At 35.7% G+C, this 26911-nt stretch overlaps 3 protein-coding genes and 2 non-coding genes across 5 annotated transcripts; 3 read left to right on the top strand and 2 right to left on the bottom strand.

The window, feature by feature from the left end:
• Positions 1-17: 17 nt before the first annotated feature.
• On the bottom strand, positions 18-2148 carry LOC113344573 (endoglucanase 25-like). The gene is made up of 3 exons (XM_026588522.1): positions 1989-2148; positions 507-679; positions 18-401 (listed from the first exon to the last, which is right to left on the bottom strand). Exons 1-3 carry the CDS (start codon positions 2146-2148, stop codon positions 18-20), a joined length of 717 nt encoding a protein of 238 aa, XP_026444307.1.
• Positions 2149-5386: 3238 nt separating this feature from the next.
• TRNAV-CAC lies at positions 5387-5460 on the top strand. The gene has a single exon. It is a non-coding gene; the product is annotated as a tRNA-Val (tRNA).
• Positions 5461-11810: 6350 nt separating this feature from the next.
• Positions 11811-11884, top strand: TRNAV-CAC. Its single transcript has one exon. It is a non-coding gene; the product is annotated as a tRNA-Val (tRNA).
• A 1393-nt stretch (positions 11885-13277) lies between these two features.
• Positions 13278-17784, top strand: LOC113344724 (PRA1 family protein A1-like). Its single transcript, XM_026588661.1, has 8 exons — positions 13278-13639; positions 13749-13789; positions 13894-13972; positions 14065-14151; positions 14252-14340; positions 14453-14524; positions 14624-14751; positions 17378-17784. Exons 1-7 carry the CDS (start codon positions 13482-13484, stop codon positions 14725-14727), a joined length of 630 nt encoding a protein of 209 aa, XP_026444446.1. The 5' UTR covers positions 13278-13481; the 3' UTR covers positions 14728-14751; positions 17378-17784.
• A 1112-nt stretch (positions 17785-18896) lies between these two features.
• On the bottom strand, positions 18897-21503 carry LOC113344557 (uracil phosphoribosyltransferase-like). Its single transcript, XM_026588511.1, has 12 exons — positions 21249-21503; positions 21025-21171; positions 20873-20951; positions 20558-20616; positions 20386-20463; positions 20200-20281; positions 19974-20022; positions 19829-19890; positions 19641-19708; positions 19446-19501; positions 19302-19349; positions 18897-19188 (listed from the first exon to the last, which is right to left on the bottom strand). The coding sequence occupies exons 1-12, from the start codon at positions 21342-21344 to the stop codon at positions 19137-19139; spliced, it is 876 nt and encodes a 291-aa protein (XP_026444296.1). The 5' UTR covers positions 21345-21503; the 3' UTR covers positions 18897-19136.
• Between the last annotated feature and the right edge of the window lie 5408 nt (positions 21504-26911).

Below are 26911 nucleotides of genomic sequence, written 5' to 3' on the forward strand. Positions count from 1 at the left end.
TTCTATTTTTAAAGTGCTCATGTCAATGGAGGGAACATTGGTGGTATTTTCGAGAACATCGTGCTCATGTCAATGGAAGTCGCAGCTTTGCCTTTACCTGATAAAGCGACCAGTGCAGCAACCAAACCTTCATTACCTGCAAGTGTTGGCTCCGTGTAATAGTATCTTGAACGCACATCGCGAAACCCATCATGCTTGTCAGGTCCACCAACCATGGCTCCAATGATTTTGTTAGGGTCTGGCTTCTTAGTATCCCTCCATTTCCATCCTCCTTCACAAGTATATTTAATTTTATTCTTAGGAATTGATGCGGCCCTGTGGTGAACATGTTTTGGATAAAGCTGTCCGTAGCCAACAACATAACTCATCTTGCGAGGATTCTTTCCAAGGATATAATCAATCTGCAGGAAAAAAACCATAAACTGCATTTTAGAGTGCGGTCATCTGCAGCAGCCAAAAGAACCCTACTGGAATTGCTAAGAAGAGAGCAAACTGGGAGCACATACCTGGGTTTTGGCAAAATCATGCATTACTTGAGTTGTGTACAAATTAAGTCCACAATACCATCCTGGTATACCGGCAGCATCAAGATAATCGGCATATAGGGTTGCTAAAAATGCAGCTTGGACAACAAATTGAAGTGGCTGAGGAGCTCCACGGTTTAATTGTATCAAACCTCCTGTAATGGGAAAGAAATGACATGAAACTCCAAGAGAGAAAGAAGACGTCGGAGTTCTATTTTTCCAGCACATCATTGAGATATCAACTAGTATTTATTTGCATATCCGTTGACAATTCCAAGACATATGACTGAAAAATTACCAAAAATAAGATATCCTAAGGTATAAAAATATGATGATGAGGTATCCTAATTAGAAACTATTACAGTATTTTTTTTATGATTAGTCTGACCACAATAGATGCAAAAAAAAATTAAGAAATTGTGAAATCGTAATTAGTACGAAATGTTGTAGTACGCAATCAAACGAGACGAAAATCACAAAAATTAAGAAATTGTGATTGCGACTTAAAACTTGGCCCATAGTGTTTAGTAAAGCCATAATAAATGAAAAATCTATCAGGTAACAACGCAATCAAAATTTATAGTGTAACTTCAGATATGCCGTATGATTCAAATTTACCTTCTCTTCTGGACCTCGAGACCTACATGTGCACTTGAAACTAGGAACGTGAGTGGATATTTGGTGCAACCCCAGCAGCACGTTTCTGGGTGGTGTAGTTGGTTATCACGTTAGTCACACTAATGGTAACCCGGTCTTAGACATTCTTTAGTTTTATTTTTTGCTCCCTCCGTTTTTTAAAAGTAGGCTTGTTTGTATATAAATTATTTTGTTCAACGCCAATTGGTGGTGTGTTTGGGTCAGTGTTATAAATTACGTTGTGAAAGAGAAAACAATCAAATACCAAAACTTCACGTTTTCTTTCTTCATCCTCCCATCGTCTCCTTGTTAGACACTTTAATGGGAAGAGAAAAAACCATAAAATTCTTTGTTATGCAAGTAAAAAGACATTACATGTATTTATGTCTTATTACTCTATCTCCATAATTTTAAATAATTATTGGTAAAAATGTTTTGGTCCAGAGTCCAGACAACAAGAAATGCTTTATTAACAAACAATCCGCACAAACACGGTTGATCCCGATAAAATCCAACGGGTCAAATGCTCCCTCTTAGAACTTCACACGGCACACCCAAGTTCAAACGTGGGCTTAGCTATTTTGGTACAAAAAATATTTAGGTGACCAATTTTGTGGTACAAAAAATCCAACCATATTATTTTTAATAAATTAAAACAGTTTCGATAAAAAGTGGCACAAAAACCCAGGTCACATAATAATGAGTAAATTTAGTTTTTATTATTCAAAAAAAAAACACAAACATACCCTTTTATCTTCTTCTTCTTCTTCTTCTTTCTTACGTCTCCATCTCCCCACCACCAGCAGCAACAAATATTTCCACGAACACCAGCAGCAACAAATATTTCCACGAACACGAACGCCTCCGTCTCCTTTACGAACACCTCATTCTCTTTTTCTTCTACTTTTATGTTCAGATCTATCACCGACAGTAGCTTCGCCACCATCAAACCAGTCGCTATGTCCAGATCCGTAATTAACATCATCATCACTACTTCAACCTCCTCCTTCTATCATCTAAAACCACCAATACCTTCAAATCCGCCACCAACACCTCATCCTCCTTTATCCTCTACAATCAACACAATACTTGCAGATCCGACCTCATTCAATCGTCTACAACCACCAACACCACCAGCTTCTGATGTATCATCACCAGCAAATGATGATTCATCTTTATCGTCGAAATCAATTTTTGTGTTGGGGAAATGACAGATTTATGTTCAAACCAAAATTGGTTTCATCAAATTCTGATGCAACCAAAATTGGTTTCATCAAATTATGATGAAATCAAATTTGGTTTCGTCATAAAACCAACCTATATTTCTATCATGAAACCAAACATTTTAATGATGAAAATTTTGGTTTCACATGATTTTTACCTAGTTTATTCGACCTGGCTTGGAAGACGTCGTGTTTGGTTTCATCGTTGAAGTTATGTTGGTGAATCACAATATGTGGGAAAATGATGAAATTGTATTTTTTTTTATTGAATATTGATCTCCATGAAACCAATTTTTGATGGTGAGACACATGTGGATTGCTTTTAGTTGAAACTACTTTTAGTGAGGAGGTAATGGTAGTGGTGGTTGTGGCGGCGACGGGGGTGGTGCAGTTGACGGTGATGATAAGTTTCATCTTATTGTGTTTCATTTTTTCTTTCTTCCTTCTCCTTTCTTTTATGATGAAACCAAACTTTGGTTTCATCTAATTTTGGTGAAACCAATTTTGGTTTCATCATTTTTTCTGATTGGTTTCATCATTTGTTTCATATTTTGTTGAATACTGATCAATGAAACTCATTTTTGGTGGAGGTGGCGGCTGGTTGTTGTTGGTGGTGGCCAGCGATAATGGTAGTGTTGCTCGGCGGCAGTGGTGGTCGTCGTAGGCGGTGGTTTGTGGTGGTGGTGGTCGGCGACGACGGTGGAGCAGTGGTGGTCGTCATCAGCGGTGGTCTGTGGTGGTGGTCGACGGTGACGGTGGTTGGTGGAGCAGTGGTGGTTGGCGGCGGTGGTTGGTGGTGACCGGTGGTTGGTGCTGGTGGTGGTCGGCGGCAGATGGTGGTCGGTGATGTTGCTGGTTGTTGGTGGTGGGTTATTGTTGTTGGTGCTAATATAATAAAAATTAAAAGTGAGGTTAATTTTTGTTTGTGTGGGGATGATTTAAACTAGAAGGATAATATAGACAGTTTATGTTAAATGGGGTTTTTGTGAACATTTTGTTTTGTTGGAGTTTTTGTCTATAGATGGTGACACCTTTAGAGTTATAACTCGCGGCCAATCATTGTGTTATAATACGTGTTCCTAGATGCGGAAACAATGAAAAACAGAAACTTCAAGTCTTCTTCTCTTTATTCGAGTCGAGTCTGCAACCAAAGAGTCTAGACGTTGAAATGCAACGCACTAGCGGGACCCAGCTTTTGTTATCTTTAGTCCAGTTTGAAGAACACATGCCTACTCACTCGCTGTATCAAAGAAAGGAAAACAATCCAAAATCTGAAGCAAAAATTGGAAATGAAATTAAAGAAACAAGAAATCCCTTCAAGGATTTGAAAAGGCAAACTCCTTTTATTATTGAATCGGCAGTCACCAATTCTTTCAAGAAGAAATCAAGGTCAGTTCATGTTTGCTACATTTAATCATTGTGTTTAAATCGGTAGTTATCGTTTTGTATCTTAACGATGAAATGCTGTCTTTGTTATTGCCCATGATAGGTAAGCCTCCTAAATCAGCAGTCCTAGATAAAGCTGAAGAAATCCAATCCGGCTTGAATCCAAATTACCCTAGCTTCATCAAACAGCTGCTCCGTTCACATGTCAGTGGGTAGTTTTGGCTGATAAATACGAATTTCTTTAACTTTCCTAAATCATGTCTGTGTTAGTGACATCAACTTTCCTATTAACAGAAACTTCCAAAGGCATTCTGCACTCCGAATCTGCCAAGAAAGAACATTCTTCTTGCTTTGTTGGATGAACAAGGGGATGAATACACGGTCAAATGCGTTGCTCCAAGGTTCGCACTGAGTGCTGGATGGTCAAGGTTTGCCACTGCACACAAGTTAGTTGAGGGAGATGCCTTGGTTTTCCATTTAGTCGAGGCTTATAAATTCAAGGTGATCATTAATTATTTGGTCTCTTATTTTAATTTGCCTTCCAATTGCTTCCTCGATAAAACATGTCACAGATTTTTCCTTATCCTGTTATCAGTGCAAACATTGTTAATATGCGTCATGATTTCTGAAGTGAAGAATGCAACTAATGGAACTCGTGCTGAAAACCACGCATAGTCTCAACCTTCGGTCCCTTCCCTTAATACTAAGCTTGAACAGCATGATGAACATACTAGTGTTGGGGCAATGGAGACAGAATTCTTCGGGAGTTTGGATAGTTTCAAAATAGTAGTTGACGGCCTGCTTTTAGATACCGAGATATCTGAAGATGTTCGAACTAAATACTGCGAGCTCTGCTGCAGTCAGAAATCTTATCGAGGGACAAAACTGCAGAATCATTGCCGGAATCATCTCCGAAATAGTAAATATTGTGGATGCCATCAGATCTAGCAGTAAGCTCAGTACTCCGAAGGATAAATTTAAAGCATAAGAGAAGATCGAGCTTGAAATCTTGCAAACACATGGGGATGAATGTCTTGCTTGCTCGTGTGTCCATACTTCTGCAACAATCTTCAGCATTCGATTACAACGCTGCAGTGATGGAAGAGAACCGTTTGGAAGAGGAGATAGCAGCTCGCCAAGTAAAAATTCTTGAACTAAGACATGACTGGGTGAAACTGGAAAGACAACTAAGAAATCTGAAAAGCAACAGAGAGAAGCACGAATCAGCATTCCAAAGTATCGTAAACTCTCCATGGCTGGCATGGGGTACTGTTCTGTTCTCAAGCTCTTGACTAGTTTGTGGGATTACATGGGTACGCATGATAAAGGTACGGAGCGCAAATTCCATCTGTTTTGTGCAACTGTTGGTGCCAAGTCTTAACTGGGAGCACCTTCCGGTTGGCCTTCCTATGTTCAGGACCTCCTCAGGTAGTTGAAGAGCCTCAATGATTGTTCTAAGTGTCTGTAATTATTAAATACAAATGAAAGCGCCTTAAATTTAGTCTTGTACAAGTGTTGTTCGTTTAGGAATGCTAAAACTGCAGCGCTTGTGGGCTGTCTATTTGGATGATAAGCTTACACTGTAATATAGATTTTGGTGAAGCTTTAACAACAAATGTCTGGGTGGTGTAGTTGGTTATCACGTTTGCCTCACACGCAAAAGGTCCCCAGTTCGAACCTGGGCTTAGACAAAAACATTTGTTTTTTTTATTTATTTTTTGTTGCGCCAAAATCTATCGCTTGCATAATCAAAAGTCTTGCTAAGGGTAAAAATATATTATCCACTGTCTTAAAATTATGGCGGAGACGATCAACATGGTTTTAAAATCTAGTGGTATTCCCAATACTTTTGATAAAAATAAGCTCATAAATCGTTTGTACTATATTTTTTGACTAGGGATTAATACGGCAGCGCATAATTTTTATTTGATATGCATTTTCCAGCATTTGGATATTAAACTTAATATTTGTCGTGTCACTCACTTTATCCAGCATTTGGATATTAGACTTAATATTTGTTTGAGATGATACTGCATTTCTGAATTTCCTTTATTTTAGTGACCGTGCAAAATCAAAACATTGGAAAAGGTTAGTTAATAAAAAGATTACATCATCTGAGTTCATTCGTCCTGAATAGTTGGGTAGGCCCGATGTGGCTAATCTCGACCATCTTCTCGCCGGAAATTCTTGTTTCGGCTTTCAAATTAACGAAATGCTTAATTCCACCGAGACGGAATTTGGCCGGAATTGGATGGAATCGTTTGGATTTTTTGGTTGAATCTCGGGTGACTAGGCCGAAATTAGCCGGAAGTTTGAATAAAGTCTTGTTTCTATTTTAATAAATTGGTGGTATTTACACGCAATTATATGTGAAAACATTTGAATAATGCTTGATATACATATTATATGTATAAATTTTGAAAAGAATTTTCGGTAGTATTCCGAGATTTCATCGAGCACCTTACCGAGAATCTCCCCGAGATAAAGTTGTCCCAATGTCTCGATCCCGACCGAGATGAACCAGAATCCGAAATTAACTACATTGGGTAGGCCTTAAAAATGTCCAGATCCTTGTTGACTTTTTTCCCTTTAAGAATAGTCCAAAAAGATTAAAACCTTGTATGGACTCAACAATAAATATCACATTCTATTTTCTTACGAATTCAATAGGTACAGATCTATAGTTCCTCAAAACTTCTACATATTCTACAACACTGGCCCTCCAAATGTGTGGTTATTCGCTACTCAAAAATAATGAAATCATGGTTAGCTAGTCTGTCAAATGGTTAACCACTTAACCTGATAACTGTAGACTCAGTTATCCATCATTGAATGAAAATGATGCTAAAATATTTAGTAAGGAATATTTTTGTGTGAAATGCCTTATGGAATCTCTTGATGCAATAGTTTTTACAATCAAATTTTGTTAGTTCTTAACTTTTTTTGACAATATTATGACTCATCAATTGGCATTATTTTGGCGTTTGTTACTTGAAAATTTAAAATCATGTAAGCGTGCGAAGAAAAACCTCTTAGTAAGGTAGGAAAACAGTCTTTATGACAAAATTATAGTAGTTAACATGTGTACGTTATGAATATCTTCTTTGCACTATCTTATAGGTAAGGATGGCTTTGTATCGGAAGAAAGGGTTCCAACAACTAATTGGTCCAAGATAATTCAGAAACCAGTAGCATAAAAACCAACTACTTCCTCTAATGCTTCAGTAAATGTAGTTCCTAAGGTAAATTCTCAACAAGCTCCTGTTAAATACAATTTTAGAAAAAATTAAGGCAAGGGAGGCACAAAAGGCCTCCAATCTTTACAATGAAAGTTATATATTGGAACCTAAGGGGCCTTAGAAGATCTAGGGCTCAAAATAAGTTGTGGTCTCTGATAAATCAATTTCATCCTTCATTAGTTTTCGTTGCTGAGCCTAAAGTTGTTTGTAATGCTTCTTTCTGCAATAAATTGAATCTTCCTGTAATGCAAAATAAAGTGATTCATAATTCAATTGGTAATCAAAAAGGTAATATATGGCTTTTTTGGAATAAAACCTATCCAGAACCAACTGTAATCTCAATGTCAAGTTAGATGATTACTGTTAGTATTGGAGGTGTTCTTGTTTCTGGAATTCATGCTCATGTGGGTGTAGTGCAAAGAAGATTTTTATGGAGTGAGATGGAGCTCATAAGTGATTTAAAGAAACCATGGGAAGGTATTGGGGATTTCAACTCTATAATTTCTTCTGAAGAAAAGATTGGTGAAAGAGCTGCTAATAGAAGGGTGATGTAAGAATTTAATACTTGTCTTGATAATTGTGAATTAATACAAGATCCAAAGTCTGGGTTACAATTTTCTTGGTCTAATTGTCAACATGGGAATAAAAGAATATTGAGTAATTTGGACAGAGCAATCTATAATCATTTGTGGTTTCAAAAATTTGCTGATTGGGGTTATAAAGATGGGTTGAGAATTGCATATGATCATGCACCCTTGTTAGGTGAAAGTGCAAGTATTCCCAAGCCTTCAAATATACCTCTTAAATTTCAAAAAATGTGGTTAAGTCATCTAGGTTTCATGCACTTGGTATCTACTTGATTGAATGAAGAAGTTGTTGATGATCCTTCTTTTGTTTTACTAAAAAATTTAAAAAATTGAGGAATATTTTGAGAGACTGGAATTGGAGTGTGTTTGGTAATGTCAATGTCAAAATTAAAGAAGCAGAAGATGAAGTTAAGAAAGCAATGGAGTTATCAGACAACAATCCTGCTGATACTGAAATGTTGAATAAATTGGTTATGACTAAAAATACTTATAATTCTAGAAAAGTGCATCTCAAAACAATGTTACAACAAAAAACTAGAACTAAATGGGTCAAGAAGGGTTCTGCCAACACTACCTTTTTTTCATACTAATTTGAAGATTAGGCAATCAAGAAATTTCATAAGTGAGCTGGAAGACAGTAATGGTGAAATAATTTCAGACCAAAAGAAGATAGCAGAGACTTTAGTTAATCATTTTGAGCAAAAGTTCTAATTTCAAGAAACTGAAGAAGCTGATTCTCTTCTTGAAGTCATTCTAGAGGTTATTATTGAACAAGATCAACATATGCTTGATGCAACTCCAAGTACAGAAGAGATAAATGAAGCTATTTTTAGTATGTATCCAGTAAGCTCTCCAGGTCCAGATGGTTTTTCATCTTGTTTTTATAGAGCTTGTTGGCACATAATTCATGAAGATTTTGTTCAAGCTATTCAGTTTTGTTGGCAAAGAAGATTCATACTAAAAGGGCTTAACTCAAATTTTCTTGTTCTGCTTCCCAAAATTGAAGGTGTTAAAACTCCAAATCACTTTAGATCAATTGGTCTTAGCAATGTTAATTTCAAGACAATCACCAAAATAATCAATACAAGAATGAGTTCTTTGATGACAAAGTTGATCAGTCCTCAGCAGGTGGCATACATTAAAGGAAGAAGTATACAAGAGCAAATCATTTTAGCATCTGAGCTGATAAATGAAATGAGAAAAAAGAGAAGAGGTGGAAATGTGGCTCTGAAGATGGACATTTCCCAGGCATATGATTCAGTAAATTGGAATTCTTGTTTCATGTTTTATGTATGGCTTCTCAAAAACTTGGTGTCAATGGTTGCAAACCTTGTTTGAATCTGCAAAGATTTCAGTAATGATAAATGGTGGACCACAAGGTTTTTTTCCTGTTGGTAGAGGACTAAGACAGGGTGACCCCTTGTCTCCAACTCTGTTTGTTATTATGGAAGATGTTTTGAGCATATGTATTCATAAAATGGTGCAAGAAGGCAAGATTGAATCAATGGTCATAAGAAAAGCTATACATCCAACACACTTGTTCTTTGCTGATGATGTTTTTATTTTCTTTAATGGGTCTAAGAAGAGTGTAGAGAATCTCATGAGTTTGTTAGATAAATATCAAAAAGGATCTGGACATATTATCAACAAAACTAAGAGCAAGTTATTCATTGATGGAACTTCAGCTGTAAGGAAGAATAAGATAAGGGATCTCATGCAAATGGAATTAAGCCATTTTCCAGATAAATATCTTGGTGTTATACTTGCTCCTAGCAATGTTAAGATATCCATTGTATAACCAATGGTAGAAATGATTCAAAAGAAGCTAGCAGCTTGGAAGGGTAAGTTACTTTCTTTTCAAGATAGAGTGGTGCTTATAAAATCAGTTCTGAGCAGTATTCCAATATATAATACGGCAGTATACAAATGGCCATCATCAGTCATTAAAGTCTGATTATAAGGAATTTCTTATGGTATGGAGATGGAGATGTCAGAAAATATACAATATTATCTTGGAAGAAAGTTTGTACACCTTACATTGAAGGGGGTTTGGGCATTCAAAGATTGGAAGTAATCAACAAGGCTTTCCTAATGAAGATGATGTGAAGAATCATAAATTCTAATGATGAATGTGCTCTGTTTATAAAAGCTAAGTACATGAACAAAAATGGTCAATGGATTGAGAACTGGAAATTATCTTCTATTTGTTCTGGATTGAAGTGGGCATGGAGTTCTTTAAAAGAAAATCTCAAATGGTGTATTGGAAAAGGCAATAATATAAATATCTGGTTTGATAACTGGATTGGTGACACACCTTTAGTTGACAAGATTGGATTTAGTGACTATGAAAAAAATAACTTTAACATGAAGGTGTCAGAGCTGATACATGATGGAAAATAGAATATTCCTTCAGAACTGCAGCAACTGATTAACTTTATGTGTTTACCTGACATGGGTGGAGAACAAGACATTCTCATTTGGACTGGTCATATGCAAGGTAAATTCACTACTTCCTCGGCGGTTTGATTACTAAGACATAAAGAACCAATTCTTAAATGCTCTGAGTATATATGGAATACCTTTTTACATCCCAGCACAACAAGTAATGTTTGGAAAATAATTCAAGGTATTTATGTTGATGATCCTGCCATGGTTAAAAATGGTTATGAACTAGCTTCTAAATGTTGCATCTGTGAGAAAAATATGGATAACATGTGTCACATTCTATGGGACTGCACCTTTAGTACGAATATCTGGAGTTGGTTTTGAATTTAACATTCCTAAATCTTTTGATAACATATGGAAAAGTGCAGAGGATAAAATCCATTAGTAAAAGAAGCATGGACCACAACTGCATGTTCTGTTATTAAAGAGCTACAGTTTCAAAAGAACAGAAGATACTTTGACAATATTAAGCCGAGCAGTTATTTAAGAGCATAATTGTAAAACTTGTGTTTGAAGGAGGATTAAGAATGAAAAGTAACATTTGGAATCAAACTTATGATCACAGAATAATATCTTTCTTTGATCTGGGATCTAGAACTATTAAGTTTCAGAGTATTAAGGAATGCTTTTGGTTTCCTCCTCCAATTGATTATATAATGTTTTGCTGTGATGGTTCTTTATTTGGGAACCCTGGAACAACTGGATTTGGAGTAGTTATCAGAGATCATGTTTGTCAGGTTGTTGGAGTGCTTACTGGAGGCTTAGGAATTGCAACCAATTATGTGGCAGAGAATTATGCAATTGTTTGTACTGTGGAATTGGCAGTAGAATGAAAAATGATGAACATTATTGTTCACTTTGATTCAAATTCAGTACTTGAAAATTTTGCAAGAAATCAAGCTCCATGGTTTGTCAAAGTAAGATGGCAGAGAGCAGTCAGCAAGTTATCCTCTGTCATTTTTCAACATAACCTCAGAGAAATAAATTTCGCAGTAAATACTGCTGCTAAAAAAGGTGCAAGACTAGGTGTAGGAGAAAGACAATTTTTCATGGGGAGACCAAATTTTCTTCCCAGAGTTGAAATGTAAGGAGTTACTTACTACAGATTTTGTTAGGAATAATCTTCTTTCTTGTTTTTTCTCCATTTTTTCAGCCTATGTAGTTGGCTTCTCTTAATTTTTGTTATCATTTTGTAACTTCTTCTTTGGTTCATTAATAAAATATGTGATTCAGAAAAAAGAATAAAAAAACATAATTATATTTCTCTATAAATATTATTTTTACAATAATTATTTTCATCCCACCAAATCAAACCCACTGCTAAATTGACAATGACGTGGCTGAATTTTTCTAATTTCTATGTTTTCTTCTCTCTTCTAACACTCGGTTTCAACTTTAAAGTTTTTCTAGAAAATATTAGCATGTTCTTACTAGGTAGGACTTTGTCGTAGTTTTTTTTTCATCTTGTAATTTCGGAGCTAAGAGCAGCTTTCTCAGACAATCTCTGCAAATAACAATTACGAGTCCTGCCTCCAAAATGTTACTGTTAGTATACCAATTAGCTATGGAGTCCAGGAGCAGCTTGCATCCACATCATAGTGCTCCTCCACTCCGTCTTCCACATCAAGATAATTCCCCAGTTTCTCCATTTTTTTGTTGAGTGATTCCACAGCTCTTTAAGCTTATTCTAGCTATGGCGTAGGAATACTAAAACCGCAGCGCTCGTGGGCTGTTTATCTGGATGATAAGCTTACGCTGTAATACAAATCTGTCTGGGTGGTGTAGTTGGTTATCACGTTTGCCTCACACGCAAAAGGTCCCCAGTTCGAACCTGGGCTTAGACAATTTTTTTTTTTTTAATTTATTTTTGAACCATTTTTTGGGGACCATGCTTTTTGTGAGGAGGACCATGATTCTATTTTAGGCAAGACATTATAAGTAATTCTAAGTCACCCCTTATCTAAATGTTTTTCTTAAATACCAAACTTACCCTCCTTAATTAAATGTGTTTATTTAATGATTAATTAGTTATTAGTAATGATTAGTGATTAGTATGATTAGTAATGATTAGTTACCGTTAAGGCATTAAGAAGTTCTATTACAAAAAAACTAAAAATTTTCTTTGCGAACAAACGGAACGACCAGTAAAAAGTTGGGTTGCAAAGAAACTTTAAATTTTTTTCGCCATTAATTTCCGTTACCTAAATTTATGACAAAAAACGAACTTAATGATTAGTGATTAGTATGATTAGTAATGATTAGATACCAATAAGAAGTTTGGTTACAAAAAATTGAAAATTTTCTTTTCGATCAAACCTAACTACATATTTGGTGTGAGTTCGGTTACAAAATTTTTTTAAAACTTTTTACGATCAAACCGAACTTAAAGTTCGGTTACCACCAAAAAACGAAGTTAATGATTAGTAATGATTATTATGATTAGTAATGATTAGCTACCAGTAAGAATTTCGTTACAAAAAATTTGAAAATTTTCTTCCGAAGTTAGGTTACAATTTTTTTTAAATGTTTTTGCGATCAAACCGAACTTAAAGTTCGGTTACCCAATTTATGACTAAAAACCGAATTTAATGATTAGTGATTAGTATGATTAGTAATGATTAGTTACCAGTAAGAATTTCGGTTACAAAAAATTGAAAATTTTCTTTGCGATCAAACCGAACTACATGTGTGAGTTCGGTTACAAAAAAATTTAAAACTTTTTACGATCAAACCGAACTTAAAGTTCGATTACCCAAATTTTATGACCAAAAACCGAACTTAATGATTAGTAATGATTATTATGATTAGTAATGATTAACTACCAGTAAGAAGTTCAGTTACAAAAAAAAATGAAAATTTTCTTCCGAAGTTCGGTTACAAAAAAATTTAAATGTTTTTCCGATCAAACCGAACTTAAAGTTCGGTTAAATTTATGACTAAAAACGGAACTTAATGATTAGTGATTCGTATGATTAGTAATGATTAGTTACCAATAAAAAGTTGGGTTACAAAAAATTGATTTCTTTTTCCGAACTATATGATTAGGATAGAGGGTAAATTAGACACCTCACACCCCTAGGACACCCCTTATAACTGTAGAGTAGACATCCTATCATTTAATGGTCCCCTACAAAAAAAAATGCATGGTCCCAAAAAAATGGCTCTTATTTTTTGTTTCCCCCTAATACATAGTGACGTGTTGGCCCAATCACCGTCCCAGTGGTACTACCACCAGTTATTACGTGTTCCCAGGTGAAAGAGAAAACAATGAAATACCAAAACTCCAAGTCTTCTTCTTCTCTTTATTCGAGTTTCTCTGCAACCAAGAAAACCAATAATACAAGCAAAAATATAAATATCATCATCTGATTTTCTGTTTCCATCAGATTATTTTTTACTATTTTTAGGAATTTTTATTTTTCCTGAAGAAGAAGATTCAACATGGATTGGGGTTCAGTAACAGCAGAAGATCTGATGGATGCATTAAGAGAAGTAGATTGGTCATCACCACCGCGTCCTCTCACTGAATTCTTCTCTAGATTCACACTCCCCCGATCTTATACCAAATGGAACTCGCGTATCAAATGCAATCTCTACTAGTAAGACTTCTAATTCGCCCTTTTTTTTTAATTCTATAAAACCCTAATTTTATTTTTTAATTTTCATCAAGATTGATTTTCTAATTCAAACAATTAATATTTGCTGCAGCTACAGGACTAATTACTTCCTCATGATCATCTTCATTCTTGGTTAGTACTGAATTCCTCTTAATTTATTTTAATATCTCATGTTTTTTTTGTTTTTTTTTTTTGAATTAGGGATTTCAATTTCATCAATCTTTCTTTTACTGCAGGGATGGGATTTCTTAGGAGACCTCTTGCTATTGTTGCTGCTCTCACGACTGCCATTAGCATCGCTTTCCTCAATGATAGGTTGGTATCATCATTTATTGCCCTAATTCTTTTTTATTGTGGTTTACTGTGGTGGTGTAATAGTAACACTAGTGTGGGTTTATTGATTACAGCTTTGCAGTTACTTTTAATGAGAAGGTTACCAGAACCGTGAGACAGTTCTCGCCACATATGGCTGCAAAGATGAGGCCACCTATTACGTTAGTTTTACTCATCATTTACCTTCTGTTGTATGTGCAATTTAATACTGTAATTGAGCCCGTTTGTTAATTTTGGAATGTTATCTTATGTTAATTGTAGTCCTGTTATTCGTGGGCGTCCATCAAAGAAAAGAGCTATTCATATTTGTGGAAGGCCTAGGTGGATGTTTGTGGCAGTGTTTGCTATGAGTAAGTTGAAAACTCTGCTGAACTTCCTTTTATTGTCAATTTCTTGTTGTAGAATTTTTGTTAGTTAATTTCTTTATAGCTAATTGCAATCTATTTCCCTTTGTCTCTGTAGTCAGCTGTTTCCTGTGGTTCACGTCATGTAGTCTCTTAACTGTTTCGTGGGCACTGCTTATTGGCATCCTCGGTAAGTTGGAACTTAAGATATGCTTCAGTTGTGTAAATTTGATTCTTCTCCTCATTGAGTGTGTTCCCACTTTTCCTGATTTTGGGGTATCTTTTGTAGCCACTGTTTTGCATGCAAGCTTTCGAACACCTAACCTGAAGGCTCGCCTCAATACATTCCGCGAGGAATTCCGTGCAGTTTGGCGCAATTATAGCGAGATGTAAATGGGTGGTCCTAGTTTCAAAAATGTAAGTTGAGCTCTCTTTGTGTCATAATGTGTAGGTTGATTCGCCAGTTATTTCTGTGATGTGAGAAGGTAATTTCTTAGTTCAATACATGATTTTCACAACCCTGCAGTTCTTTTGGTACCCTTCTAAGTTCGGTTCTCCTCTATTTTCAGTCACTGTTGGTAGTGGTTAGGCCTTCCTCGTCACTCTCGCGCTTCTTGTATATTACAATTCATGCTCATGGTATCTTTGTACTTCGGTTTTAGAACAACGATGATCGATGAATCATGTTAGACAATTACTTGCACATCTAACATGCTTTTTATCATAAGACCCTGGACTCTGTTAATTGAGAAGAATATTTCTGAAATGATGTCAATACGTATATGGGTTTAGATATATGGTGTGTGCTCTTTCACCTTCCGGGTGAATTAAGACTCAGCAAAATCTCTAGTTGTATAGGTAAGCCAGTTATGGTGGATGAACACACTCTCAGTAAGACTAGGTTGTCCTATGTTAGCGTGTGCCCTGAAATTGAAATTAATTATGCCTATCCTAGTACTGGTTTAATCTATTGTGATGGAGCCCCCAGCTAAACACCAATGGGACCCCCCTAAATGTTGGAGCACATTTTGGTCGCTGTCTTTTCATTATCCCAAGAAAGGGATTAAGACTAAAACCCAATAAATCTTCCTACTTGCAACAATGGGCATTTGAATACTCTCCGTTAAGAAGCTTCGACCATCGAAAATGCTGGTAAAGAAAGATCGGATATTAAGAATATGGAGGTGGCTAGCGAAGGCTTCTAAATTCAGATCTCCTCTATTTTCGGTTATTGTTGGTAGTGGTTAGGGCTCTCTCGTCACTTCCCTGCACTTGTTGTATCATTATAATTCATGGTCACAGTATGTTTGCATTCAAGTTTAAGAACATTGATTGTTGAATGGTGTTAGACAAGGTTCTACTTACATCTAACCTGCTTTTTATCATAAGACCCTGGACACTTTTAATTGAGAAGAATATTTCTGAGATGAATTGAATACCTATACGGGTTTTGATCTATGGTGTGTGCCCTTTCCCTTTCACCTTTGGAAAAAATTTAGGGCTCAGCATAGGTAAACTAGTTATGGCGGATGAACGCACTCTCGACATGACTAGGTTGTCTATGCTAGAGTGTACATTGAAATTGAAATTGTTTTTACCTATCCTAGTAGTATACCCTTGTTGATTACGGTTTAATTTATTGCGATGGTGCTCCCTGTTGAATACCAATGGAAGCTCCCTAAATGCATTTGGTCGTTAGCTTTTTCGTTGCCCCAAGAATAAGACTAAAACCCAATAGATCTTCCAAAAAAGAATCCACTTGCCACTCTCCGTGAAGAAGCTTTGACTATGGAAAATGCTGGTATAGAAAGATTGGATAGTAAATGGAGGTGGCTAGCGAAGTTTTAAGTTCGGTTCTCCTCTATTTTCTGGTTATTGTTGGTAGTGGATAGGCCTTTCTCGTCACTCTTGTTACTTTGTCTTATACTTGAAACATGCATGTATATTATAGCTGCTTTAGTGGCTCCACTTACCTGGTTTTTATTTGCACATGTTTGTTGGTACTGTAAGACACCATACGGTCATCTTGGAGATGGACCAGTTAAAGTCATGGACAACTTTTGTTTTGCTTCAAGTTTAACTAGGGATAGTCTAATTACTCTCACAAGCTGTAGAAAAAACTGTTTCTCCTCTCTTAAAAGAATTAGGTAGCTCTATCTAACATCTCTGTAGTACTGTTTGTCTCAATACATTTTTTAAAATCAGAATTCTCCTCGCACTTGCGGTATTTAGAGCTGCTTCAGCGGCTTGCCTGGTTTTGATTTACTCGTGTCAGCTGGTACTAGTAGTGAAAGACACGATATAGTGACCTTGGATCTTGATAGGCCAAATAGAGTAGTGGAGAAGTTTCTTCTCATTGCAAATAAAGTTGTTAGTGATAGCTGAAGCTGCTTAGGAGTTTGGGAGGGAAGATTGTCAAAAACATTGTTACCTGGGTACTGGGTGCCAGTAGAGCTAATTACTCTCAGATGCTGCAGAACTTGCTGGTTACCTTGGTTATTATGGACACACTGGAGGTACATTCTTCAAAAATGGAATGTGGCAGCTCTATCTATTTCTATTTGTATGGCTGTTCATCTTGATACTTATGCACTGGAATACAGTCTAGCAGTCTAGATACTTCCACTACAGATAAAAATGGGATGGGTTGTGAACGTAGATGGCTATAAGCTCCGGTTGTTGCAACAGGTTATAAGTCAGTGTCCTTGGAAATGCTTAATCTCCGTTTATATCTGCATGTGTTTGCAATGTAGAGTATCGTTGTGGAAATTTAAGTATAATTGTCACTTACAGGCGAGGACATTCAACTCCATAATAAGTACATTTTATGTTTTAGATCAGCAATTAAATTCAGATGTTTGCTTCATTTTTAATTATATGTATTGTTACCTTCATCCTAGGTCATTTTCATCTTTCTTCTGTCGCTAAGTTGTCAAAATGCAAAACTGCAATTATCATGGATCCGTTTGCAGGTCCATGTTTTGCATATTGGCTGATGATATTTGTTGACATGCTTCCTTTGTTTTATATTGTCTTCGGGCAGGAAGATCGAGCAGGGGGGACATAGACATAATTTTTAGTGGCAATATATGATTCCACTCCATGGGTGAAGCAGCTACATAAATGAGTTGAATGCAGCGGAGAAGGCTCATGCTAATTGCAGATAACATTTTGTCATCTTTCTGGGATGGGTTTACATATGTTCCGTACTGTATTACATGGGGTGACGTATGTGTTCCATTTATACATCCTCTTCATTCGTCTCCTATTTTACAAATTACACATTGCAATTTTTTTTTTTTTTAAGTGGTGGAATTTAAACTTTGATGCACACCCTGTATATGATAACTCTTAAATATACACGCCCTACAGATACTCCATGTCTGAAACTGAATTAGTTGTAGTATTGAAACTCTTAAATATACACGCCCTAAACTTGTGAATCGCTCAGATTTCAGTCATGAAACCGGAAAAGGCTTATTAGTGGTTGAATGAAAACTTGGACTACTTTTGTGTCAGATATTTAGTTTGAACTGTTGGTTATGCACCCTGTTGATGATATTAGCAGTATGAACTGCACCTGCTCGAGCTTACCTATAAACTGTTGGTTGTGCACCCTGTTGATGTATAAACTGCACCTGCACAAGCTTACGTTTCCAGGGCCAAACTCAATTCACAGTAGAGCCACCTATCGGATAGGTGAAAGAAAAGTGAAAGATTTGTTGGCAGGAATATCTAATCCAGGTAGTATATTTTTTTGGAACATGGGGCTTAGAAAGGAATCAAATCATGTGCACTGTGAAAAAGAAGAAGAAAGGCATTTTGCTGCCAGATCTTCTCAATAGAATCCAGAACGTAATTAGATATCCAGTGTGCTGTTCTGAGCCAGTATATCATCATGAATTGCACCTTTGAAGTTGAAGAACAACTATACCCAAGTGACCCCAAACACCAGCCTGTATTCATTTGTGTTTGTCCCATGTGCACTGCAACCCCTTTCTCCCTTTTATATTCCTCTTCTTCAACAGTTGATGGCTTACAACATCTCTTCCTCTCTCTAAAGGTCTGCTGTCTATTACAGCTTCACTTAACTGCATACACAAGTCCAATTCACTTTCAGCAGAATCGATTAAAAAAATATACACCTGGTAGGAGGTCCCCATGTTAGAAGAGAGTTAGTATAACTAACTAGAACTGGATTAATGTTATGGAAGAAGAGCAAAGCTTTGAGTTATCATCATCTTCGTCAGTTGCAGAAACAATAAGCAGTTACAGTTTTGTTGCTAAAGCTTATGATACAGATTTTCAAAATGATGATGGCTTGGTACTTGAATTGGGCCGAAGCCGTGGCCTCTGCTTGTGTTCTGTTGATTCTGGGAGGTCTAGTTTGTTGCTGCATCAGTGCAGGACCTAGCCGCAGTGGTGGTGGAGGCGGGGAAGGATGCGGTGGTGTTTAGTTTAGCATTTTTTCTTTTTTGACAGAGTTAATCTTTTTTGTATGTATTTTTTTCTTCCAATTTTGTGAGAAATCAGAGAACCATGTAGGTAGACAGTCAAGATCATTGTTGTGTAAGTTTTCATTCACCAAAAGCACTGTGTAATCCTATATGCAAAGTATTAGTTTAATTGGATTACAATCTAACTCCAGACTTTTTATGTTCATTGAAACTGCAATGGAGAAATCTCAATTAAAGAAAAACTAAATGCCGCAGTCAGCTGGTTCTCCAGATCGATATAAATATTTTAAAACTGATAATAGAGCTACTACAGCCTAAAAGAAGAAGCCTACTTTTACAACTGTTTTATGTTCCAAAGCTACGGTCTCCTGCATCTCCAAATCCAGGAATTATTAACCTGCAAAATTGAATACACCATCTCAAATGTTACAAGGTTTAATCCAAGCAAAGCGAATGCATTTACAATTCAATACAACACAATTATTCGGATATGCCCAGTGAGAAAATTACCCTTTTTCATTTACAGTGGGGTCGATTGTTCCAGTGTACACATGAAGTCTGAAAAATTCATGAACAAAAACATTGTTTCAGTCTGCAAGGAAGAGAACTACAATTGAAATACAGTAACATATGAAACAAGTGACTAAATTTTACCCAGGGAAGTTCTCGCTTAGCTTCTGAAGAGCTGGAGGAGCAGCTAAGGCCGATATCTGCCATGAGAAATACACATGATCAGCAAGGAAAACTAAAAAGGAAAGAGGGAATTTGAGATTTTACATATTAGCACGAACAAGATAGAAATCCCACTCAAAGACAATCAATTCGATATTTTTTAAGAGATCTAATTACCACTTTTATCTGCTTGAAATCAACTCCCCGGTCCCTCAACATTTCAAGTGCTGCAACAATTGTGCCACCTGATATTGGTTTCCCAAGCCATTGGGGAAATACGCCACAATCAGCATATACTATTCTTATAAGCTGGTGTTCTATGAACGAAAACCTATGTCAGACTACAGAAAAGAAAAGAATATTACCTGTTGCCAGCATTGGATCCACTACAAGCACACGAGATCCTTCTGGGAGTTTTTCAGGCAACCTTCACAATTAAATACCAGTAAATGTGTGAGGCATTCACTTGCGTAAGTAGGGAGAAGTGAAGCAAGGTTTGCATTCTCTTACTTGTTCAGATATACAGTCGGCAATAGGGTCTCCTCATTTCTGCTTATTCCTTTACCATCCAAACAGCAATCAAATGAGATCGTACTGAATCAATAAAAAGGGATTTCTGAAATCCTGCAAACACCCCTCTCAAGTAGAGCTAGACCAGCTCTTAAAATGGGTGCAATCTGTAGTATAAAAGGCCATATATAAGATGAGTACAATCTGCAGGATAAAGGGACTGTACCCAAATGATAGGTTTTAGTGGCAGGCAAGATTGAGGAAGCATGCTCGACTAGAGCAAGACCAGCTCTTAAGATGGGTACAATCTGCAGGACAAAAGGGCATAAATAAGTCACTCCACACTCCAAAGATAAGCTAGGAACTAGCACTAGAGCACAAATCAACAAATCTAAAGCAGCCACTTACTAACCGTTACAGGTTCTCGCGGATCAATAAATTCAACAGAAGCAACACCCAGTGGCGATTGAATCTCCCCCGTTACAGTAGGCTGCAACGGATAAAAAAAAACCCACAAAAGAATAAACAACATTGAATTGCTTCCACGAGCTCATATCCTCAAACAACACAAAAGAAAAGCTCACCAACCAATCCCTCGACGCTTCATAGATAAGTAACCTCCCCAACTCAGCCATTGCATTCTCTACATTGCAAAACATTTTCATAAGGATAACTCGAAATTGAACAATTCCAAGAACAACATCTGCCTAATAGATAATAATACAATGTGCTGAAAGGGCCATATGGAATTAAGGCATATTATTATCCACTAAACAATGTTCCCCTAATACAACAAAAATTACTACTAAATTCCATTGATAAAATACAAAACAAGAGATAAGATTTGATAGTTGAAATTAAAAAAAGAAAACACAAAGGAGGAATCTTATTGAACTTACTGAAGACAGGAGGAGGAGTCTGTTCATTCCTGAGAACAGAAACCCAATGTTTAATCAATGAATGTGGTGGAACAAACACCTGGAAAAAAAACAAAATCAGGATTTCTATTTCAATTTCAATTTTCAATTTCATGGATAAATGATAGACATACCAGCATTCTATCATCAGTAAGAGGCTTGTTGTTTACTGGTGTTTGAGCTGCTTTCACCACAAAATTTCTACAGTTTCCATCAGAAGGAGGAAACCCCAATGAGCTGCTTGTAGTTGTTGTAGACATCGAAGATTTGATAAACAAATTCTGAAACCAAAAAACAATATTTAATTAGGGTTTTTGTTACCGGGCTGGGTTTAGTATATGTTTCTATGGGATGTTACCAGTGGTGTTTTGGATAAGTTGAAATCCTTGATTGATCTCGTATTTATCGCCGTGAGTCGCGGACAAGGAGTCGGAATCACACTGAAATTCGCCATGAAATGGATTTCTTTTTGTATTTTGAGAAGATGAGATTTCTGTTAATTAATTTGTTGTTCGACGCAAGGAAGGGACAATAATTGCGGGTATTATCCCCTACGACATGACATATTGGTCATATACATCATCTCAATTTCAAGTTAGAAAAAGGAAAACTGTTGTTCACCGAATAACTTATAATATGTAAACATATCTCAAAAAAGCAATGAAGAATCCAAGCTCACTCATTTTAATCCAAACTTTTTGTGTAAAAGTCTAATTTACTTGGATGCTTATCATCAATGGAAACGTATCATGTAAAAAAATTCACAAATTTTTTAAGCTCATTTTAGTCAATTTTTTAATACAGAGACGAAAATAAAAGTAAGTTTAAATTCCTAACTTTTTGCTTCAACACACGAACAAAAAATTGGATCATGCCTACAACATAAAAAAAAGTCATTACTAGGAGGTTTTTCGAAGTATCTCTCATCCTCAGTAAACTTTCAATATGAAGCGATCATGGAAGGTAAAAACCATAGATTGTGTTTAAAATTTTGTTACACTTGTTTTTGGTGATGATTGACGATGAGAAGCTGAAGAATAGATGCCTCGATAGATGATATTTCTCCTATATGTATGTTTGAGGAATAAATAACCGACAATGCTGTCACCAGATTATCAAGTCGAGATTTATTTTGATTCGAATCTGTCTGTAAGTACAATTCTATTGCTAATGATACCGGATTTGCAATGTCTCACTTTGCTCGTCATCATAATGATAGAAGATTATCTTTTAATTTTCCTTAATTCGTTGGAAAAAGATGACGATGTGGTAGGAAACTACTTTTTAAATTTACAAAAGGATGATACCGATAAGAATACATATTTTTTTGATTTTTGCATTGTTATCGAATTAGATGCACTAGGCCTCTTGATTGAACCAATGAGTAATTATAATTATTTAGCTTGTGTTAAACACCTCAATTCAGTTGGTTTTAAAAAAAATCGCACCAACGAAAAACGCATGTATCAAATATTATCTTATTCATTTACAACATGTATACGAAAAATTAACTTAATTAGTTAATTACGAAAACGCATCTCATGTGTTATAATTGCCGATAATATTAATGAAATGTGATATACTTAGATATAAATATAGAAATTACATGAAATTATGGTTGTTTCAATTTAAGAAAACAACATCACCATGATTAAAAGTAACCACTTAGAGTACCCATAATGGCTTTTCTCTCTATGATAAAGATTTTTTTTTTTTAATTATTTACGCGATTAACTTCTTTGATAACTCTTGTCTCATCATACCAACTATATACCAACATATCAGGGTTGATGAATTAGATAACTTATCAAAATTGTTGGAAGTATATGTACTAATAAAACATTGAAAATATATAATATTGCACTAACAGCTGAATCGAGTCATAAAATTTTCTTCTTTTCTCGGATTTATTACCTTAGTCTTTAGCAACAAGCCACATTACTTTGACTTATTGGTAATAATTTTTCTTCCATCACCATCTTATGCTTACCACCCTCTCAAAAAAATTAAGTAAGAACTGACATAAAAATTTCCATTTCCTGTCCAAATTGCTTTAGAGCTATTAGATTTATAAAATAAGTTTCCATGCATTCATTTAATATCAGACTTGGAATTTCCAAGCCCAGTAAATTTTATTTCCAAAATACTTGCACTTTCTGAAACTTTTCAAAATTTAATGGCCGACCGCCTCAATTCGGTAACACATGAGACATTCTATAATTAATTGAAATTAAGAATGGGTTGAGAAATAAAATCTCTTACCTTTGACCATGTAGAGACGTTCTAATCAACTAATATAATGGGGACATTGATCCTTATAGAATGCGAAAAAAGATCCAATAAATTATTTCGTAACATATTTATCTACGAGAACATCCTCCTTCAGTTGATTGCATCCCTTTGAAATGACAAGAGATAAAACACTTAAGTCATTGCTTTTTACAAATGAAGAAAAAGACTAAGATAATAACATGAATCATGCTTATAACATAAATAAATCAACAATGGGAGGATGCTTAGAGTATCTTCGGAAAACTTTGAAAATGAAGCGAACGTAGAAGAATAAACGCGTGGTTTGTATTCTATTTATTTTTACACTTGTTTTAGGGTTCTCCAATTTTTTTATATTTTGGATTGCATTTGGTAAGGTAGTTTATCAAACTAGAAAAAGTTGGAGTACGGTTTATTAGATTTTTATTTAGTGTTCCAACGAGCAGGTTGAATGTTTTGATATCACGTAAAAGCCCCAATATTTGTGACTATTATAAAAAATCAAGATATTGTCATCACCACACAATTTTATATCAACATGTTGCGAGGTTCATAAGAAATACTATTTTGCTGTTAGTAATTTATAATAAAATAAAACTTGGACTTCCATCTTGAATTCTATATCAACATGTTGCGAAGTTCATAAGAACTACTATTTTGCTGTTAGTAATTTATAATAAAATAAAGCTTGGACTTCCATCCTGAAAGTAATGAATTTAGTTCTTATTGCTACCAACTTGATGAGATGACTGACAATTATGCTTCCGATGAAGACAAGAAATCAAGTGTTGCTCTTCTATGTGAAAATATTAATTTTGATAATTGTAGAAATACATACATCAATCTTGATAATCTTTTAGAATAGAACCCAATCAAGATGGAAATATTAATTAACCCTTCTTTTGGAAACCCGATGTTTAATGTTTCAGGATCACCCATGTGTCTAGAAGCTTGCACACCACGAGTACCTGAATCATCCTATGCGTTGACATGCTCTTATTGTTCATTCAAAGGACATGGACTTTCAAAGTTTTTCAAGTACAAACACAAGATGAGATATGTGAACAAGATTCAACGAAGAGCAGAAGGTCTTGCAAACAAGCTTAAACTCGCGCAGAAAGCCGTTGCGGTATGTAAGATTTTATCTTCTACAAAGAAGCTAGTTTCCAAAGACAAGTCTAGACCAATAGAGAGAATAGTATGGTCTAAACCAGTTGATAGACAGGGAACGATGAATTCATCTCAAAAAGGTGTTGGTGGAAAAATCGTTGTTCACAGTAGCACAACCTGATTGTGTCATTTTTGTGCATCTTGTCTCATGTGCCTGATTAAAAGAGACAAGATCGTGCACACCTCATGCTTTTGAAAGAAAAAAAAATGTTTTGTTTTTCTTATGTCTTGCCTATTTTTTGAGTATGAAAGTCTTTCATTTTGGAAAGGATTTTTCTGTTTATTCAAAAAGAAAGGGTTATTCTCGACAATTCCTGTCTTTATAGGGTTATGATTTGTGCGAATACAAACCTTTTAAAGGTTTTGAAACCCTACATTCCTTTTTCCTTCTCTGATACTCTTTATATCTTAAGACTGCTTGTTGAGTTTTGATTGTGAATTCCTTTCACAAAACCGTTTGCATATGGATACTCCAAGCGTCATGTCTTCTGATGGAAAAAATTTCAATATGATTGTTAAGCCATCAATCACTAAGGAAAAAGAGAGATCTCCATTGTCTCCAACTTTCAAAATAAAAAGAAAGAATGTGAGGAAGCCAAGAGCTGTTCCTTCCAACTCTCAGAAGTTTTCTGATGTTATTGAAGAGTTGAAGAAGATAAGGAAAGAGATCCATCAAATAAAGGCTTGTGTTTTAAGATCACTGGAAATTCAGAAATCCCTGGTTTGACAACTTCATCCAAGAAGGTTCATCGGTATTGATTCCTTCCTCCATGAACCATATGTGTCTATGGATGTTGACGACAAGGAGTTCGGGGATGATAAGGAATTTTTCAAAGATCTTAATGCCTAGGAAACTTCTTATAGAGAATTTAGATGAACACGATCGCTCGATCAGAAGCGCAAACATTGAAATTTAATCTAAATTTATTAAGTAGGAAATACTATATAGTCCTGGAAAAAAATATAATTGAGTAATTTTGGTCTAGTTGATGTATTTGGTCGTTTTTTTGAAATATTATTGTTTTCCTAAATATTATTATTTGATTAAATTTAGGACAATAGCCACGCATAATGACATCATCAACGATGTCACAGTCTTTTGATAATAGCATAAATGTCGTTTTTCTCCTTTTGTTCTAGGTTTTAAATTTATTAAAAACAATGATAGTGGTATTATAATTTTTGAGAATGGTGGTTGTAATACAGAGTAAAGGTTGTGAAGGGGGTGCCGGTGGTAACACTTAAGGAAGCAGAGTGGTGGCGCTAGTACGTGGAGAAAGAAAAGCTGGTGAATAGATTTGGTATTGATGGGTTTTCTGGTGCTAGCGGTGGAGATGGAGAAGATAACGAAGTTGTGAAGAAGAAAACTAATAAAGGTTTAAAAGTATGTTTTATATGTTTGTTATGACGGTCCATATCACTTAGGCCAATATCTTAGCCGTCCATCATGACTAGAATTTTAGATAGTAAGGGCATATAGCCCATTCTCTCTTGTTTTTATGTTTTGTTTTTTATTACAAAACTAGTTACAAAACCCCTAGGTGAATAAACTAGTGATAAGAAAAAACCGGTCATATTATTTCTACAAAATAAAAACCGTTTCAAATAAAATTGGGACAAAAACCCCAAGTCAAATGATAATGAGCAAATTTAACTTTTTTTTATTTTAAAAAAACCCAAATGTACCCTTTTATCTTTTCTTCTTCTTCTTCTTCTCTGATTTCTTCTTTCTTCCGTCTCCTTCTCCCACCACCTTCATCACCAGCAGCAACAATGGATCTCCACGAGAAGAACGGCGCTGATTCAAGAGATGAAGAATTCGAGAGACGTTTTCTCTCAATCATTAGTTCATTCATTTCCCTAAAACTGAGAAAAGAAAGAGAAAGCAGCAGCCGCTGCTGTTAAATCCGAGAGACCAGATCGAGACGCTGATTGAGAAATTGAGAAGGAAATAAGATTTGAGATGATGTTCATAGAGCGTAGAGAGGAAGAATCAGCAAAAAACTGTTGCTAGAATTTATTGAGATCGAGAAACAATGAAGAAATTAGGGTTTATGTTCTGATGCTGAGCTGTGGCTGCATTTGATTCAAGAATACAGATAAAGACAGATGGAGAGTTGGGTTTGGTGCTGTTTAAGAAGACCTGTTGCTGTTAATCTCAGAGATGAAGAAGAAATTGATGAAATCAGGGTTTCGATGTGAATCTCCAAACGAAGAACAAGAAGGGAATTGGGTCTATCGATAAGAGCAGAATCAAACAAGAAATTGGTGATGTTAATCTCAGAAGACCTGTTGGGTTTGGTGAACAAGTTGTTGCTGGTTGGCCTTCTTGGCTTAGTGTTGTTGCTCGTGAAGCTATTCATGGTTGGATTCCTCTTCGTGATGAAAGTTTCGAGAAATTGGAAAAGGCAAGGGTTTCTTCTTCTTCTTTTGTTATTTTTCTACGATTTTTTACTGTTCTTGAATTGCTCATTTCTGATCTAATTTGTGTCGTTATACATCGGAATGTTGAAGTGGATTAGTACGTCGATAAGGTATTTTTGTATTTGTTCATGTGATGCAATTATGTGAATACTGCAA

The sequence above is a fragment of the Papaver somniferum genome, unplaced genomic scaffold (assembly GCF_003573695.1).
Source record: "Papaver somniferum cultivar HN1 unplaced genomic scaffold, ASM357369v1 unplaced-scaffold_79, whole genome shotgun sequence".
Taxonomy (NCBI): Eukaryota; Viridiplantae; Streptophyta; class Magnoliopsida; order Ranunculales; family Papaveraceae; genus Papaver; species Papaver somniferum.

Bases quoted from the DNA above. Each gene is read 5' to 3' on its own strand.
- LOC113344573 (XM_026588522.1), bottom strand. From the start codon at position 2,148: ATGATGATGTTAATTACGGATCTGGACATAGCGACTGGTTTGATGGTG. The intron at 680-1,988 runs GTGTTCGTGGAA...TTCCCATTACAG, and splicing joins GGAAATATTTGTTGCTGCTG to GAGGTTTGATACAATTAAAC. The intron at 402-506 runs GTATGTGCTCCC...TTTTTCCTGCAG, and splicing joins ATGATTTTGCCAAAACCCAG to ATTGATTATATCCTTGGAAA.
- LOC113344724 (XM_026588661.1), top strand. From the start codon at position 13,482: ATGGATTGGGGTTCAGTAACAGCAGAAGATCTGATGGATGCATTAAGA. The intron at 14,341-14,452 runs GTAAGTTGAAAA...TTGTCTCTGTAG, and splicing joins TGTGGCAGTGTTTGCTATGA to TCAGCTGTTTCCTGTGGTTC. The intron at 14,525-14,623 runs GTAAGTTGGAAC...TATCTTTTGTAG, and splicing joins ACTGCTTATTGGCATCCTCG to CCACTGTTTTGCATGCAAGC.
- LOC113344557 (XM_026588511.1), bottom strand. From the start codon at position 21,344: ATGGCGAATTTCAGTGTGATTCCGACTCCTTGTCCGCGACTCACGGCG. The intron at 20,617-20,872 runs GTAAGTTCAATA...TTTGCAATGTAG, and splicing joins GACTCCTCCTCCTGTCTTCA to AGAATGCAATGGCTGAGTTG. The intron at 19,350-19,445 runs GTAAAATTTAGT...TGAATTTTTCAG, and splicing joins CTAAGCGAGAACTTCCCTGG to ACTTCATGTGTACACTGGAA.